The sequence below is a fragment of the Lissotriton vulgaris genome, chromosome 6, assembly GCF_964263255.1.
Source record: "Lissotriton vulgaris chromosome 6, aLisVul1.2, whole genome shotgun sequence".
Taxonomy (NCBI): Eukaryota; Metazoa; Chordata; class Amphibia; order Caudata; family Salamandridae; genus Lissotriton; species Lissotriton vulgaris.
Window position 1 is genome coordinate 428,075,420 of NC_141694.1, and position 17,350 is coordinate 428,092,769.

Genomic DNA, 17,350 nt, shown 5'->3' on the forward strand with positions numbered 1-17,350 from the left:
CATGGGTACTATGAATATCTGGTCATGTCTTTTGGCATTTGCAATGCCCATATAACCTATCAATGCTTTGTGAATGATATTTTGAGAAAATTACAATATGATACACTTTTATGTATTAGTTCTGATTGGGAATTCAGAACAGACTTGGTTAAATTTCTTTGCCACACCACCATCGTCTACAGGGCTCAGTGGTCTTCATTTGATTAAGTTACTATTGCATGCATGCCAAGATGCACAAATGAATGTTTGAAACCATATCTGTCAGCATCTTGGTTTATATGATTTTGGGAAATTGACATAAGGATGGATCTATGTATGATGGAAGCAGGGCTGCAGGGAACTACACCAACTATTCTGATAAAGATTAATGGGGCATATTATCAAGGGGGTTTATCTCCGCTTTTTTGGCTTTAAAAGCCAAGAAAGTGGAGATAAAATTATCTCCCTATTACCTAGCTGTCGCTAACACCAGTTAGCGACAGCTAGTAGGAGACAGCGACCATCTTGGGCCCTGCTTTGCATGTCAGTGATATTTATCACTAATGACATGCAAAGTGGGCGTGCCAAGATGTTAGCGACTGGAAACAGTTGCTAACATCGCTATCTCCTATTACCAACTTTTGGAGATATTCGCGCTAAGCGCGAATATCTCCAAAAGCTAACACCTGCCCCTGAGCAGTTCTTAGCCATGTTATCCAATGGGAGGTGGATAACATGGCTAAGAACATTAGCTCGGTAATGCATGAATATCGCTGACTTTTCAGCGATATTCATGCATTATTGCCGATTTTTATCGCATTTGCGATAAACCTTGGTAATACCAAGGTTTATCTGCGATCAAAATCGCCGCAGCTCAGCGATAATTTTTTATCTCTAACCACGCAATAGCGATAATTATCGCTATTGCTTGGTAATATGCCCCAATGTCTTCTAGGCTTCACGTATCTCTACTATCACTTTATACAATATGTTTCCACAATCATTGCACCTGAAAGGGGTTCTCTTTCATTAAGCATACAATATGTTAAAAATAAGGCTATTATTTCAGCCCTAGTTTTCTGTCATCCCATAGTTTACTTCCATTTATTGTGGAAACTGGAGTCTCTGCTACAGTGATGGGCAATCCTTTCCAAATGAGATGAAGAATAAGAAGAGTGACATCTCTTTCTCTTGCACCGTCAACACATCTGGAGGAGGCTAATCATCAGGATTTTAGGATAATTGTGTCTTTTCCCAAAAGGAATATAGTACACAAGCCCAATCATTTACCTCTTCCTACCAAGGTACTGAATAATAACCTGGGGATAAGGAAAATAAACCAGAGAGCCTCTTTCAGAGTGGCATCAACAGCTGCCTAGTATTGTCTCAGAACCACTGCTCTGCTGTCTCCAAGAGACAGAAATAAAAGGAAACAGCACCAAACTTTGCAAATTTACAAGCATAGAATGTATCACAACAATGGTTAGATTAGTTATCTCTCGCTCTGCAAGGACATACTGTGACTAATCTCAGTCACATAAGGAATCAAATGGGGAGAGAATACAGGATGGCCAGAATGGAACACGGTAGTTCACTGGTTTAGCAGGATGGTTGCAGAAGTTACAGTAGAAGCTAAAACACATGGCACAGGGGAATGTCCATGGATGGAGTGCAGTAGCATGCTTCTGGATACATAGCAAACAGAGGTAATGGAGAGAAAAACCTTAGTAGGCCTGAAAGTGCAAACAGCGAACAGAGGATAAAAACCAAGGCATAGATTCATGAACCAAAATTGCGATTGCAATAGTTGCGAAACAGCTATTGCAATCACAATTTTTGGTCCCGCAATTCATGATTGAAAAACCAACCGAATTGCGAATTCGCAAAAAATGTTTTGCGAGATCGCAATTAAATTTACAGAATCAACGTGGAACCCCCTTTGCGATTCTGTAATAGCGATGTTCCACTAATTCTGAGAAATAATTAGCGAACTCGCTAAATATTCGCAAATCCAATTCATCAAAAATCGCAATTAGCAAAAAAAAACAAAATCGCCATTAGCGAGGCGCTATTTAAAGAGAAGTAAAACCAGGTGGTAACTATAAAGTTCAATTGGAAAAAAACAAAAATAAATTCAAAATGTAAAACTGGGCGGGGCAAAACAAACACACTTAAGGAGACACAGTAGGAGCATGAGGACATTCACAATGCCAGGTCTATACATCGTGGCAAGGCGGCTGAGGCTCCAGCGTGCAGCCCGGAACCAACGCAGGATTCAGGAGCGCATCTTCCGGCTGCAGATAACACTCCTGGGCCAGACTGATGAGAAGATCTACTCCAAATACAGGCTGAATGGGGCAATGATTAAGAAGCTCATTGATGATCTTGACTCCCTGATGCAGCACCCAACACGGAGGAGCAATGCTGTGCCCACCCATGTCTAGGTCCTGTGCTGCATGCACCTCCTGGCCTCTGGAAGCTTCCAGGGGATAGCTGCATATGCAGGGGGAATCTCCCAGAGCCCAGTGTCACGCTGCCTACGGTATTTCCTGGACGCCATGCAGACCCGGATACACCAATACATAACCTTCCCAACCACCCAACAGGACTTAAAACAAACAAAGCTTGCCTTCTATAACATCGCGCAATTTCCCCATGTAACTGGAGGCATTGACTGTACCCACATCCACATTTGCCCACCCGCTGAGACAGAGTACATATACCGGAACCGCAAGTCCTACCACTCACTGAACATCCAGATGGTCTGCAATGCAAAGACAATCATCACTGACATAGTGGCCCAATACCCGGGGAGCACGCATGATTCCTTCATCTTCCGGCACAGTGGCATACACACCTGGTTGGCTAGGGGTGACTATGGCCAAGGACACCTCCTAGGCAAGTACACATGTCCACATACAGTACGTCGAGACCATGTAGCTGCGCATAACAGGCACTGACCCTCTGCTCCTTTCATTCAGGTGACAGCGCCTACGGCCTCCGTGAGTACCTCCTCACCCCATAACTCAACCCTGCCACACCACAGGAACGGCATTACAATGCTGCACACATTCGCACTAGAAATTGCATTGAACTGACATTTGGGCTGTTAAGGAGCTGATTCCGCATCCTGCATAAGACTGGTGGGGCCCTCAAATACCAGCCTGAGGTATGCTGTTGCATCGTGGCCGTGTGTGCCATACTCCACAATATTGCTACCAAGCGGTCGATACCTGTGGAGATCTCTGGAGGTGAGTCGGAGGGAGACAACCACCCACCTGCACATGTGCGTCATGCATGCGGGGAGAATACTGCAGAAGGACACAGGCGCTGCAACCAAATCACAATGAACTATTTCTAGTGCACCCATACCCCTCACACAACACTGCACTCATGCATGCCAAATGTAATAATGACATGAGTCGGATTTAGGTTTGAAATAAATTCTGATTGTTATTTTCACAATAATATGTCTTTAAATTCTTTTTTCACAATACCTGACAACTGTATTCCCTCATACAGCCCTATGATAGCGAAGCAGGCATGGTTGTCTTATCAGCATGGCACTGCTGCTAGAGTATGTAGAGTCACTGGCGCCTCCGGCCAGATGCACCCAATCGCCTCTCCACGTCCACCTCGCCAGTATTGGCCCGTGATGCTGCACTGGGTCTGGTGCTGCGGCGGCATACGGTTACCACGGGCACCGACAGGCTGCTGAGACTTGATGTGCCCTCACTGGCATCACCCCCCCCCCACCCTTGCTTGGCCATGGCCACACGCCTGCTGATTCTGGAGAAGCTGTTGTGACCTGTTTCGAGGCCCTGGCGACGTCCTGGAAGCATTGAATCATCTGAATTTGCATCGTTAGGGACCGGCGCAAAAGTTGAGAGGTCCTATTACCAATCAGATGGTTGGTTCTGGTGTATGCTGAAGGCGGGTCAGCAGCTGGCGGTGGCGGCGGCGGGTGATGTCGTGCTGTGACACGATGATCTGGCTGTTCTACCTGACAACAGCCGTCAGCACTTGCACGCTTTCCATGAGCTGGCTCACGTTGCGCGCAGTCTTATAAGGCTGAAGCTGAATGGCTGCCATGTGCCGTGCCTGCTTTTGGTGGACAGCAAGCATCTGGCGTTCTATGCCCAGCCCAGGATCTCGGATATGTTCCCCCCTGCCAGCGCATGTTGAGACATTGCGCTGCTGCCTCATCAGTCCGCTGGACTGCGAACGCACAGTGGCTGTGCGCCGTGTCTGCCTCCTGGGTGGTGGTGTTGCCTGTACCACTGCCATGGGTGTCACATGGGGTGGTTGCTGTCCTCCTGTGGCTGCAGGGGTGGCCCTGTCCACATGGGGAGGTGGTGGTACTGGTGCTGGTGGTTGTGATGGTCAAGGTCGGGGGCAGGATGGCCCTCTCTTTCGGTGTCCTCAGGGTTCTCCTCAATCTAGAGTGCCTCGCTGTCTGTGCTAAGTTGTTCTGACACACCTGTGATGTAAATGGGTGCATGATTAATTATATGTATCTTGCACAAGGGATGTTGCAACATGCATGCAGGCTTGCATTCCCTGACTGGCTTTAGGGATATGTTTCACTTGACAGGTCTGGCTGTGTGTGACTATCCGGGAAATATTGTCACACTACAGGTCCCACAATGCAATATGGCATTTCAGGTGTGCATGTCCTGCATTACTGGGGTTATCAAATGGCTAGCTCTGGAGGCATGGGCATTGTTAGGGGACGGCGTCGCAGTTGCATGGCACTTACCTTGGGATTGTTGGGTGAGTCGAGAGGTGTCCAGCCTGGTGACCCCCACGCAGGCTGCAGGGTTGAGTGTGTCCTCCACCAGGTCTTCAAGTGGAGTGTTGGGAGCAACTGTGGGGTTTCCTCCTCCGGTGGTATGTTGCTCCCCCAGCTTCCCAGCAATGCGTTCTTTGGCACGACCTCTGAGGTCGTACCACCTCTTTCTCAGCTCATCAATGGAGCGCTGGGTCACTCCAACAGAGTTCACCTTGGACCGGATGCACAGCCAAATGCGCCTCTTGTCGGCTTCAGGCACCTTCCCGGATTCCTTGCCAAACAGCCTGTCATGGTCTCTGCTTACTCCCTAGATGAAGAACTCCAACTCCTGTTCAGAAAATTTTATTTTTCGTTTTCTGCCAGTTGCACTGCTTCCTGCTGCTTCCTGTGACATTCTGTTTTGGTGTGTGTGTACTGTTGTGGTGCTGCAGGATGTGTCTTGTGGAGCTCTGGGCTGTGCTTCTTCCACTCTCAGGCTCTGTGTTCTGAGTGAGGGAACTGCCTACTTCCTGGTTGTGATGTCATGATTGTGCTTGAAATGCGACTTCCCGTTTTTGTGATCTTGCAATTAGCGAGATCGCAATTTGCGATTTCGGTAATTGCGAGATCGCAATTTCAACATGGGAAACGGGCGATTCTGTGATTTTTGTGCGTTTTACCGAAAATCGCAATTGGCAATTGCGGCTGACTGCGATTCGCTTTTTTTATTTGCTTTTCTTGATGCATCCCATTCTGCGAATTATAAATTGCGATTCGGTATTGTTCGCAATTTAGAATTCGCTGAATCTGGGCTTGATGCATCTGGGGCAAGGGCCTTACTACACATTATCACTGTGCGCACTCAGTGCACCTTTCAAAAGCTGCACTGGGCGCAAACAGTGTTAATGCACCCCATTATTGTGTATGCGTTGCCCCCAGGGCACCAAGAACTAGTGCTGCCCTGGGGGCAGAGCATTCATGTGAATACACAGAGCAGCCACTCTGTGTTTTCCCAGTGTAGGCAGCCTGCACTTTCAAAGAGGTTTAGATATCCCCTAGCAGGCTGGTGCAGTAAGCGACTGCACCCGCCTGCAAGGGGATGTCTGGGGGTCCATGGTCCTCCTTTAACTCCTGCAGAGGGCTGTTGTGAGGAGGCGCACTCACAGAGTGCCACCTTTTAATGGTGCACTGTCAGTGTGCCTCCTGAGGGCTTCTCTGGCTCTGCACCCACGTCTATAATATGGCGTGGGCGCAGAGTCCAAGCAATTCCATCATTTGCATAAGGCTCGCCCCAGTGCAAGTGAAGGAACACCCTCTGTTGATAGCGCTGGTGCTTTACGTGTGCCAGTGCTATCAGTATTATGGAAGGAGAAGCATAACTGTCTGCATCCCCTTCTCTTATACGAAAGTGCACCGGGGGCATGCAAAGAAGGCGCAAATGCCCGTTGCTCCCCCGGGGCACAATCTGCAATACAGCCTCTAGTGTATTAGAGGGCAAGAAAGGGTGTGGAACGGAGACGCATAAAAATAACGAAGATTGAGGGCTTGCAAATGATGAGTGACAAACTGATTGAAGCAAATTAAGCCAAAACACCTGGGAGGTGTTGCTAGCAACTAATAAGGGCCTGCACTGGCTATTTGTAGTAGCTGACCCATAAGACCCCGGACATTGCGCATAAAAAGTGAAGTGTGAACTAGCCTTGCTTCTATGATCCAATCCTCCACACTCACCAAATTTGACCTTTTCTGTACTTGCAATCTTTCTTGATATTTCTTTCAGCCTCCCACCATTCAAAGTCCTCTACCTGGATCCTCTGCTGGGACCTGTTTTTTTTAGTGGGTATTAAATCAAGACTGCAGTCAAGGGGTATACACACAAAAGAAGCTGGCTTTCAGAGTCTCTTTTATAGTGTAAATAATGAAGCTGACCAAAATGAATATGTGACTCAAGTAATGGCTTCCACCTTGTATTCCTGAGAGCCCTCTATTGATAGGGGAGGCAGTTGTGTTCCTCCCTAAGTGACTGTAGGTTTGTTAAGGGGCACATAGAACCAAGAATGTATTGTCCACTTCTTAGGTTATCCTACCAACCTAAGACAGGAAAAGGGACCTATCTGCCTGGTGGCAAACATAGGGTAGGATTCTGGCAGATGCAAATATTGCATAAACAGGCATACCTTCCCCACAACCTTGTTTTCAGGAGCGGGTCCAAGATGAGCAGTTTGTCTCTTATGTCTGCCTTTGCCGTAAGAAGATGATGATTGAACCTTTTCCTAACTTCTCTGTTGTGCATACAGAGATTAAATATTAGACAGGAATTATTAAATTCAGAGAAAATTTCTATGGTGACGGAAGAAAAGACCAATGAAGAATTACTGCAACCAAACTGGGTTGGGTACGGAGCCAGAAAAAAAAGATCCTAGGACAAATCCATTACACAGCTACTGCTAGGTCTAGGGAGTGTGAGTAGCACCACGAGACAAAGAGATTTGAGAGATAGCTAGATAACCAATGGCGTGGCATCTAATGCTAAGACAGCAAAACTCTGCCAGCGCTCTTGGAAGGTCTAGAATAAGCCTAGAGAAGAAATGATTAAAACATGTGGAAACTGGGTGCATGTGTTATAGTAGCCGCTGTGCGGAGTCTCAGTTCAGAGAGTTTAGTAGATAACAGATTTTATAGAGTTTATTAGGTTATATCACAATTGATTCATTATACATTTTAATGCAGGTTCCCTCTTCTAGATAAGCCTACATTGATCTATTTAAAATTAATGTAATGGTCTGTAATTTAACATCATTAGTTAATTCAAAAGATAAGTTCATAAAAATATTTCAAGTTTATAATTTTAATAAATAATTACTAAATGTACTACAAAATATGAGTGCACTATCCTAAGCAGTTTATCATTTAAGTTCTTAACTGGCAAACAATGCAAAAGCTCAGCATTTGTCTTTGTTATTTCTTTCTTTACCATGTCATACCATATAGGTGAAACCTGTCAAATGAAAGATTCATCACGCTGCAATGTTGCCATCAAATACTTGGCCGATAGATATCCAAATTTTAAAGATTGTTTCTGCATCGAGATTTTTGATTGCAATATCAAACGTTCGCTTGTGGAAGCCTGCTACAGTAAAAAAGGTAACCCTTTTGTATTCAATAGAATTTATAATTGTCAGTAAATTACATTATTAGTTTTATCCGAAAAGGGCAGCAACAAGAAGCCAGAAAGAAAACTGGAAGAACAGACATTTTTCCGCTTGCTCCTGTTGGCTTAATAAATTGCATTACAGTACCTGAACAGTGCCCACACTTGCTTCACAGGAGCTTACACCGACTTTATAAACTAATGGCAAGCTGTACTCCAGAAAACTAGGGCTGTGTCCTTACAGGAAGGGGGATTGGATACATTGTTGCTAGCCAAATTCCAAAAGTACTTTTTACAATTGCCAGATATCAAGATTTTTCTGAAATTATTTAGCTTGGTTGAACTCCAAATTGTGGTCCTTAATGTAAGCAATATATTGACCGATGTTTCATTATGTCCTGTAACTCTCTGATTGACCTACCTTAATTCTGTCAAAAGTTTCTGTATTGTAAGTGCTAGACCTGTCATCCTGACAGTGGTCTTCCCCCAAACTGGTTGCTTGCTCTCCTCTACCTTTTGCTGTATTTTTTGTTGACCTTCCGACTCTAAGCACTGAGCCACTGCAGACAGGTGCTAAAGTGCATGTGCTTCTCCCCTAAAAATGGAGACATCGGTATATACCTGATTGAGATATTTAGTTTACTTATAATTCCCTTGTAAATTGCTATAGGATATACCCAGGGCCTGTAATCTAAATGCTACTAATGGGTTTGCAGCACTTGTTGTGCCAAGCACACAAGCAGCCTTTCAAATCTGTCTCTGGCATGCCACTGCACGACCTGTGTGTGCAGTTTACTGTCAATTCGACTTGGCATTGAAGACCACTTACCAAGCCTTAAACTCCCCTTTTATTCAACATAAGATCACTAAGGTAGGGTCTAGGTAGCCGTAAGGGCAGGGTTCTCTGTAGAACGTGTACTTTAAAGATTTACATATCCAGGTAGTGACTATCAGCTTCATTTGTTTTTTCCTGCTGTGAGGCCTACTTCACTCAGAGGCCAGCATTGGGATTTCCTTAAATCACTTTTAAGCTGTACATCCTGAATAGAAAGGAGCAGCTAGATAATGTTTCATATCTTTGGAATGGCAATGATAAATCCTACTTTCTAGTAAAGTTGGATTTGACGTTACGATTTTAGAAATGCCACTTTTAGAAAGTGGACACTTCTCTGTTCTAAACTTTGCTGTGTGTGCCTGCAGCCTGTCTCCAATACTTGTCTGGTCTGGGTGACAGCTACACTTTGCATATTCCCTCTAGACAGCCACAAACACATGAAGGTGAGGCACATCTGAATTATGAGCACTAATCTGCATTCTGACGAGTCTCCCTGGGTAGGGAGGAATGGGTGGGGATGAAACTTACACTTCAATAGGTAGTGCCCTGTCCACACTAAGCACTGATTCGCACCCCACAGATAGCCTGGCAGACAGAGCTGAGTTGAATGGGATACTTGGGCACTTCAGAGAGTTGCTTTGATTCCACTTTGTGTCATTGTCTGGAAGGGATAGACAAACCATTCACTGCCATGAAAAACCAGGCCACTAGCAGTAGGCAAAAATCGTTAGGACAAGAAAACGGCCACTTTCTAAAGCTTTCTAATCCTAGAACGCTGCCCAAAAAACACCTGAAACCGGAGAAATGTATTTGCACGGAAGAACAGAAGATTCTGGAAGTAATTGATCAAGTCCACAAGTGATATCAAAATTCCAAGAGAAAAACGAATTAGGAAAATACGATCAGTAAATTATTCAAACATATATGTGTTTGTGTGTGTGTATAGATAGATAGATAGATAGATAGATAGATAGATAGATAAATAGATAGATAGATAGATAGATAGAGAGAGAGAGATAGATAGATAGATAGATAGATAGATAGATAGATAGATAGATAGATAGATAGATAGATAGATAGATAGATAGATAGATAGATAGATAGATAGATAGATAGATAGATAGATGGATAGATGTAGACATATAGTTATATATATATATCTTGCTGAACATGTTCTCTTTGAAGAATCATAACGGCACTCCTGTGAATTTCACCAAAAGTTTATTGTGGAGATGAAGAAATCATCTATGCATTTCGGCTTCCAGGCGCAGCCTTGATCACGATGTCAAGTGCCATTTTTACAATTCATTACATATGTTTCTATCTCCATAATAGAAACAAAGGAAGGGAAAGTATGCAACAACAACATACTCTGTGGCTGAATAAATGAGCAACATGGTGTAACATGCAGGTGTATTCCTTTTTACAATGCAATGTGGCTTGTTTCTTCAGGTATCTATCCTGCTTTCTCTTTAATTATTTTATCTATGCATAAACATATCATGCATGAATAGTTCATTCTTCTAACTTCATGAATGTTTTTCTTGATAAAAATGTACTTACAAACACTCTACACATAAAAACACTTAACTTATGGGATAGTTCCCCTTTTAAAGCCCCTCTAAATTAATGAAAAAACATGTTTTTTTTGATATCCTTAATTTTTGGCCAGTGTCTCTTACAGTGCATGGATAATATTAATAAGATTTAAAATTCGAAAAGCATCAACAACAACAAAAATAAAGTGCAATTTTCTAAAGTACAATTTTTGTAAAGTCCATTGTGTTAGCAAACATTATTTGCCCTCTAATTTGGTTTTAAACATAAAATATTTTCCTTGCTGTGGAGAGTTGTTTACGGGACATTTTTTTCAATAGAATTAGAAGACTGTCCATATCAATTTAATTCTCTTTTTATCTAATTTATGCTGACCTATTGTGTTTTATCTTTTTACTAAATGTACAGTCTTACTTTTTTCGACATGCTGTTTTTATCTTTTGTACTGCTTTTATGATATGTGCATATCGAAATAAAGCATCAATCAATCAATCACAATTCCTCATTAATGTTAAAACGATTTGGATAGTTACTATATAATTCCAAGATGAAGAATATTTTATGTTTCCTCAGCTTCGTTTCTTTATTTCCTCCTCTTTTTTCTTTGGTATTTCAGCAGTTATACTTCAATGATGTGGGATTATTCTGATGGTAGTTTTGAAAGTGTCTGGCTATTGGATAGCTACGATCATTGTTCACTATCGCTCTTCTATGTTGCTAAATAATTTTGTGTGCAGGTAACTTGACACTCCATACATATAGCTTTTCACAGGGGCATTTCAAAATATACACCACAAAATTTGATCTACATGTCACATTCCGGCCTTATTTTGATAGTCTTGTTAAGAGCTGTTGTTAGAGTAGTTATGTTCTCTCCATTTCTACAGTCTTTACATTTTGAACATATTCTAAAACATTCTCTTGGCTTAAGCCATGTTGTGTTGGTGATTCCTGCTGGAAATTCAATTTTAACGAGACACTCTTTTAAAATGTTTGATTTTCTATAGTTAATCTGTGGTTGTTTTTTTGTTAATTGAGCCATAATCAGATATTCCCTAAATATATGCCAGTGTTTCCACAAAATCTGTAGTACTTTTGTATGCTCTATATTGTATCTAGTGATGAATCGCTGTATATATTCTTTCCTAACTTGTTCCCTTTTTCTTGCTGTCTTTGAAGGGTTAAACAGAGCAATCTCCCTGTTAAACCCCTTGCTTTCCTCAAGACTGTTTTTAGTATAGACTGAGAACATCATCTCTGTATGAAATGTTCCCTCACCTCTTGTTCTACGTTATCAGATTCCTCCAGTGTACTACATGCTCTTCTTGCTCTATAGAATTCTCCAAACAGTATACTTTTTATTAGTGTGTTAGTATGTGAACTACTGGTGTGAAGAATTGTATTCCTTGCTGTCGATTTTCTAAATACTATAGTTTCTAGTTTCTCCACACCTACTCAAAGTCTAAAGTCTACAAATTCTATGGAAGTCTTACTTTTCTGACCCATAAATTTCAAATTAAGATAATTAGTGTTTAACTCTGAAAAAAAAGATCCGCTGGTGTTTCTGTACCCTGCCACAGTACAAAAGCTTCATCAATAAATCTCAGCCACATCGTGACATTTTCTATCCAGTGTTCCATTTTTGGCTCAACGAGCACCTGCACCTCCCACCGACCTAATTGTAAATTTGAAAATGAATGGACGGAGCATCAAATTCAAACACAATTTTTCAGTCCAATACTGTAGTTCAAAGGTTTTATTCCAATGTTTCTCGCAATCCAAGATTAACAAACAGAGAGAAATGTCCAATTCAATGTGTATTACGGAAAAACAAAACATTTTATTATTCCATCCAGTTCAAATTCACTGTTTCAATGTCCATGAAACAAACTACAACTCAACACAGCCTACGCGTTTCGTCCTTCTTGGACTTCATCAGGGCTGAGAAATAATAAAACAACAGATAATCAAAATACATTTTAGATAAAGCATGATCTCATCAACAATAGTGCAAAATAAAGGATTCACTGTTATATTGTAGCACAATTCCCCATACACATAAGATAGTATCCCACCAATATTTAAAAATCCCCAATCATCCTGCCTAAATTTCATTCTACTATGAACATTTGAAAAGAGACACATCCTCTTCAATGATAATAACTCTATTGGAATCCACCATCCACTCCCAAGTAACCCATTAATATCTACAGAACCCACTGTTCAAATACCTATGTATAGCTAGTGTCAGTTATATAAATGTGCAGGCATACCTTAACAAAATATACAATTCAAATCTGATATTGATTGAATTCTATCACAGTTAAATCGATGTTTGATCATCAACACACTCCCCATTTCCCGGGATTTTAGCATTCGAATACCTGTTAGCAAAAGGTCAAAGAAAAGAAAACGTATAATCAACATAATTGTATCATCTGAGACCTAATGGGGGTAGGCTGTTCGAGAAGTATAAAGACCCCAGTAATTAGACATGCTAGGTCTAACTGGTTACATGGAACCACAAGTACTGAAACCTTAATGGAGGTATATTGATGTAAATCAGTCCCTCACTGTCCAATAGTCATCCCTCCATTGCAACACACTACTTGAACCAACGCAATTACCACAAATAAGAATGGTGTATGCTCTCCAATTGAACAGGATCTTGTTCCAATTGGTGTATATTCATTCAAAGCTACACAATTCTTCAATATCCAATGTATAAACTGAACAACTATAAAGAAAGACCCCCTTGTAACTCCTATAACGAACATCTGATTCTAATGACCTAAATTCTATTGCTCCATTTCTCACCTTATCAAGTACGTAGTGTATAGACCTCCATCCCGGACCGGCGACACAGTGGGCCGTGATAAATCCCCTGCGTAACACTCACTCTACCGTATTCAGGTTAAATACCCCCATCCCCCAATCGGCGTTCAAACCCTTGGCACCTTATTAATGGTCGGCGATTTTCTCCCTGGTCCACTCAGATCTCAGCCAATAAGAAAAAGGCTGCCATCTCCGTATCCTACCAAGTAGCTTCACCCAATCACCATGATCAATAGACTTCTCTAACCCTTGTTCCCTCATCGGTCTGCAATCTAAATGTAGAATGCTTCAGTTGATACCGGAAACACTCCCAGTAACCAATCTGCTTCCAGTCTCTTCCGGCATCTATTCGCCCGTTTTACGTGAAAACTGTGTCATTTATGTTGCAGCACAATTCCCCATACACATAAGAAAGTACCCCACCAATAATTACAAATCCCCAACCATCCTGCCTATATTCCATTTTACTATGAACATTTGATAATAACTCTATTGGAATCAACCATCCACTCCCAAGTAACCCAATAATATCTACAGAACCCACTGTTCAAATACCTATGTATAGCTAGTATAAGGTATATAAATGTGCAGGCATATCATAACAAAATATGCAATTCAAATCAGATATTGATTGAATTCTATCACAGTCACATCAAGGTTTGATTATCAACGTACTCCCCACGTCCCGGGATTTTAGCATTCAAATACCTGTTAGAAAAAGGATGAAGAAAAGAAAAAGTATAATCAACATATATGTATCATCTGAGACCAAATGGGGGTAGGCTGTTCAAAAAGTATAGAGACCCCAGTAATTAGGCTTGCTAGGTCTAACTGGTTACATGGAACCACAAGTACTGAAACCTTAATGGAGGTATATTGATGTAAAGGTGGCCTTTTTAAATCCTTGTGACGTTTCAGAATCATGTAGTAAACTGGTAATGCTGAATTCTCTTGTTTTAAAAAACGAAATTCATTCCAGCTTAAAAGGTCTTGATTTGTCTATGTACTCAGTCTACATGTAACATTTTTGTTGACTTCTTCATACTCATCCATTGTTATACACTTATAACATTCCATATTATTCAGCTGTGTCACTGCTTCCATTTTGTATAGCTGCTTGTCCCATAATACAGTGTTCCCCCCCTTTATCTGAGGGCTCCACCACTACTTCAGGCAAGTTCTTGATTTTATTGATTGTATCAAATAGCCCTTTCTCTCACAAATCGAATGTTTATTTCCTCGGTTAATTGATGTCCGGTATAAATGTCCCAAATATCTTGTCACATTATCAGCAAAAATGTTCAAATTATCCTTTAACATTTGGGAAATGTATCTCGATTTAGGTCGAAATGAGGTAATGCCTCCTGTTGCCAAATTCTAACTTTCTCGCTCCAAATTTTCAATATCAAGTAATCCTTGCGAATCTTGTGTTATTTCGTACATTTATGAAACAACACAAGATTCTCAAGGATTACTTGATATTGAAAATTTGGAGCGAGAACATTTGAATTTGACAATATCTATGTATGTATACAGAAAAAAAGGTGCATAGAGCTCCAGTGATCACAGAGTGAGTGAATATAATGTGCAGTTCAACAGAATTTAAATTATCTGAACAATAGTTCTTTTTTGTACGTTTGAGTCCCAGAGTTCCCAGTACCACAACAATTCAAGACAAATCTAATCCTATTGTTCTAGTGATCGACTGCATTTGAACCAGTAATGAATGAAGGGTCATCATCTGGACAAAACACAAATGTTGAAGCTGCATCAGCAATAGTTTTAGCAAAGCTGTTGAGACGGTAAATGCAAAAAAGGCCTATAAAGATCATGCAGATTCAAATGAAGAAATCCTCTGCATTGAAAGTGACCTGCAGAACAGTTTAAGCATTCAGAATGAGAATGATCACATCCCATCTCCAGTAATGGCACCAGGACACCAACTCATACAGTATCAAAGATTGTCTGTCCTGAGGTCCCAAATTTTCTTCAGATGGCACTTTCCACAATTGTAGCTGGCTATGGTAGAAAGGCACTTAGACATTCATATTAATTCTACTTTATCTCCACACACCAAGGTGGATAAGGTAGCTTAAATCTGTTTTCCCAGAGCTGAGAATGTTCTTAAATGTTTCTGTATACTGTTTTCAGTTCCCAAGCATCCGATTCTGATCCAGTGTAAACTAGATGGAGTCAGCTAATTTGATTTGTCTGCCACAGAGAGGATTTTGAAAATGTATTCAATTAGTGCATAACTGTGCAGCTCGTCTGATCAAATAGCTTGAGAAAGCAACATACCTCCCCTTTGTGAGATATGCCTTCTGGTTGCCTATTCACAGCTATGTCTGCATATTCCTGCCAATCATACATAATGCTCTATATCTGAACACTCCTTAGCTTTCTGGAGGCCACTTTAGTGTTGTACATTCTTAATTGTGTACTATTATTTTCAAACTAATATTTCTTATTGCTAATGAAAGTTAAATAAGTGATCTTTGGCGATATGTATTTTTGTAGCCTCAACTAAATTATGGCACTTCATTCCCCATAGTCCTTGCTGTTGCGCCTACTTCCAGGTAGTTCACAAGAAGGCAGAAAATCTGCTTTTTAACTAGTTAATACATTAAGCTGCCATGCTTTTTTCTAGCAGTTTTCCTTTTCCTTTTATATGAGACCGTTTTTTGGCTGTAGTTGAAATGTAACACCAAGAAAATCTGTGAACTTGTTCTCTTAAAATCAATTATATAATGTAACATCAGCCTTCCATCTTTACAATGTGGGCAAACACGAGACTGCTTTTTATGGTTTAAATCTTTTTGTTGTTTTTAATGATGCACAGATTAACAATAGCCACCACCTACATCCAATGGCCGGTGGGGAACAATAAAGAAAATTGAGCATCATAAAGAGGATAAGGAAAATTGGAATTTAAAAAAAGAAAGGTCAAGCATTTTGGTTCCTGAAGGTGTTCCCTGTCTCATTATTGTGGGTGATTGACCACAGGGGAATATTCAGTCTTCTGGAGATTGGTCTTCAGGGTGAGGTTTTGCGGTAGTCAGGCAGAGTACTCAAAGGTATCTCGGACAAGTAAGTTCCCTGAATTCTGAGGAAAGGAAATTCATGGTGGTGCCCCATGTTTTATAGAATCTGGCTAAGGCGCGAGATAGGCCTGCCATGATCTTATCCATGCCCATTATCCCCCAAACCTTCTATAGCCAATCCAGTTTAGTTGGGACCTCTTCCATTCCCCATCAGGACAATGGTACCTGCTTAGCAGTGCCTAATGTTAGAGTGATTGCCCTTCCCAGCAGGATTTGAAGGATAAGTAAGGGGATTGGGGAGTCCAAACAAAGTGTAGCTGAATGGTGTTGATGTCCTGCATAATTGTGTTCCTGAAGACCTGTGTTTTTGGACACTGCCAACGAATATGTGTGAGTGTACCAGGTTTTCCAAATTTGTGCCGGCGGAGATCATTCACACCAGGTTTCTATCTTGTGATTCTAACCAGGGTATAGTGTCAGTAGTGTGCTATTTTTAAAAATATTTATTTTTCTGCAGTACAACATGAGGAGGATCTAGCTCTATGAATTATATCCTGCCACTCTTTAGGGGAAAACTCACAATCCAGCACAGATTCCCATCTACGATGCGCAGGGGACTTAATGTTGCTTTTGTGCTTGTTCTTGAAAGAGTAGATATCTGACAACAGGCGTTTGTCTGAGATGCGGGTTATGTACCAAAGTTCAAATTTAGTGAGGAGGTGGATAGCGTGAGGTTGCACCTGTGTTTGTCTCACTTAGTGGCGCATTGCTAGGTACTGCCAATATGTATCTTTGGGAATTCTGAAGTCCGACGTGAGCCGGGGGTAGTCCATGATTCCTTTCTCATCAAAGAGGGTGCCAATTATTTTGCAATTGGCTTATTGCCATTTAAGATACCTGCTCCCTTCCATCGCTGGGGGGAAGTCCCGGTTACCAATAAAAGGGGTCAGGGGCAACATGGAGGTTGAGAGCCGTGAGGTTCCTGCACCCTGTCCCACACCCCAAGGGTAGCCCTCAGCACCAGCAAAACATAGACTTCGACAAGCCGATGTCACTTAGGGAGCCGGGGTACCTTCCAGATGTGCATGCCTACGATTTCGCAATTGATATAGTACCAATGTTTCTCTGCCTCTAGTATCTACCATTCTATCATTTAACACAATTGCGCTACTTGAAAGTAT

General features: G+C 41.6%; 1 protein-coding gene across 3 annotated transcripts in view; it reads left to right on the forward strand.

The window, feature by feature from the left end:
* The window catches only part of GFRAL (GDNF family receptor alpha like), a 772,441-nt gene that overhangs the window by 309,347 nt on the left and 445,744 nt on the right, over positions 1 to 17,350 (forward strand). For all 3 annotated transcript variants that reach the window (XM_086926442.1, XM_086926445.1, XM_086926444.1), the window contains exon 3: positions 7,742 to 7,894. In XM_086926442.1, coding sequence (XP_086782568.1) covers positions 7,742 to 7,894 — 153 coding nt within the window. The remainder of the gene's footprint in view (positions 1 to 7,741; positions 7,895 to 17,350) is intronic.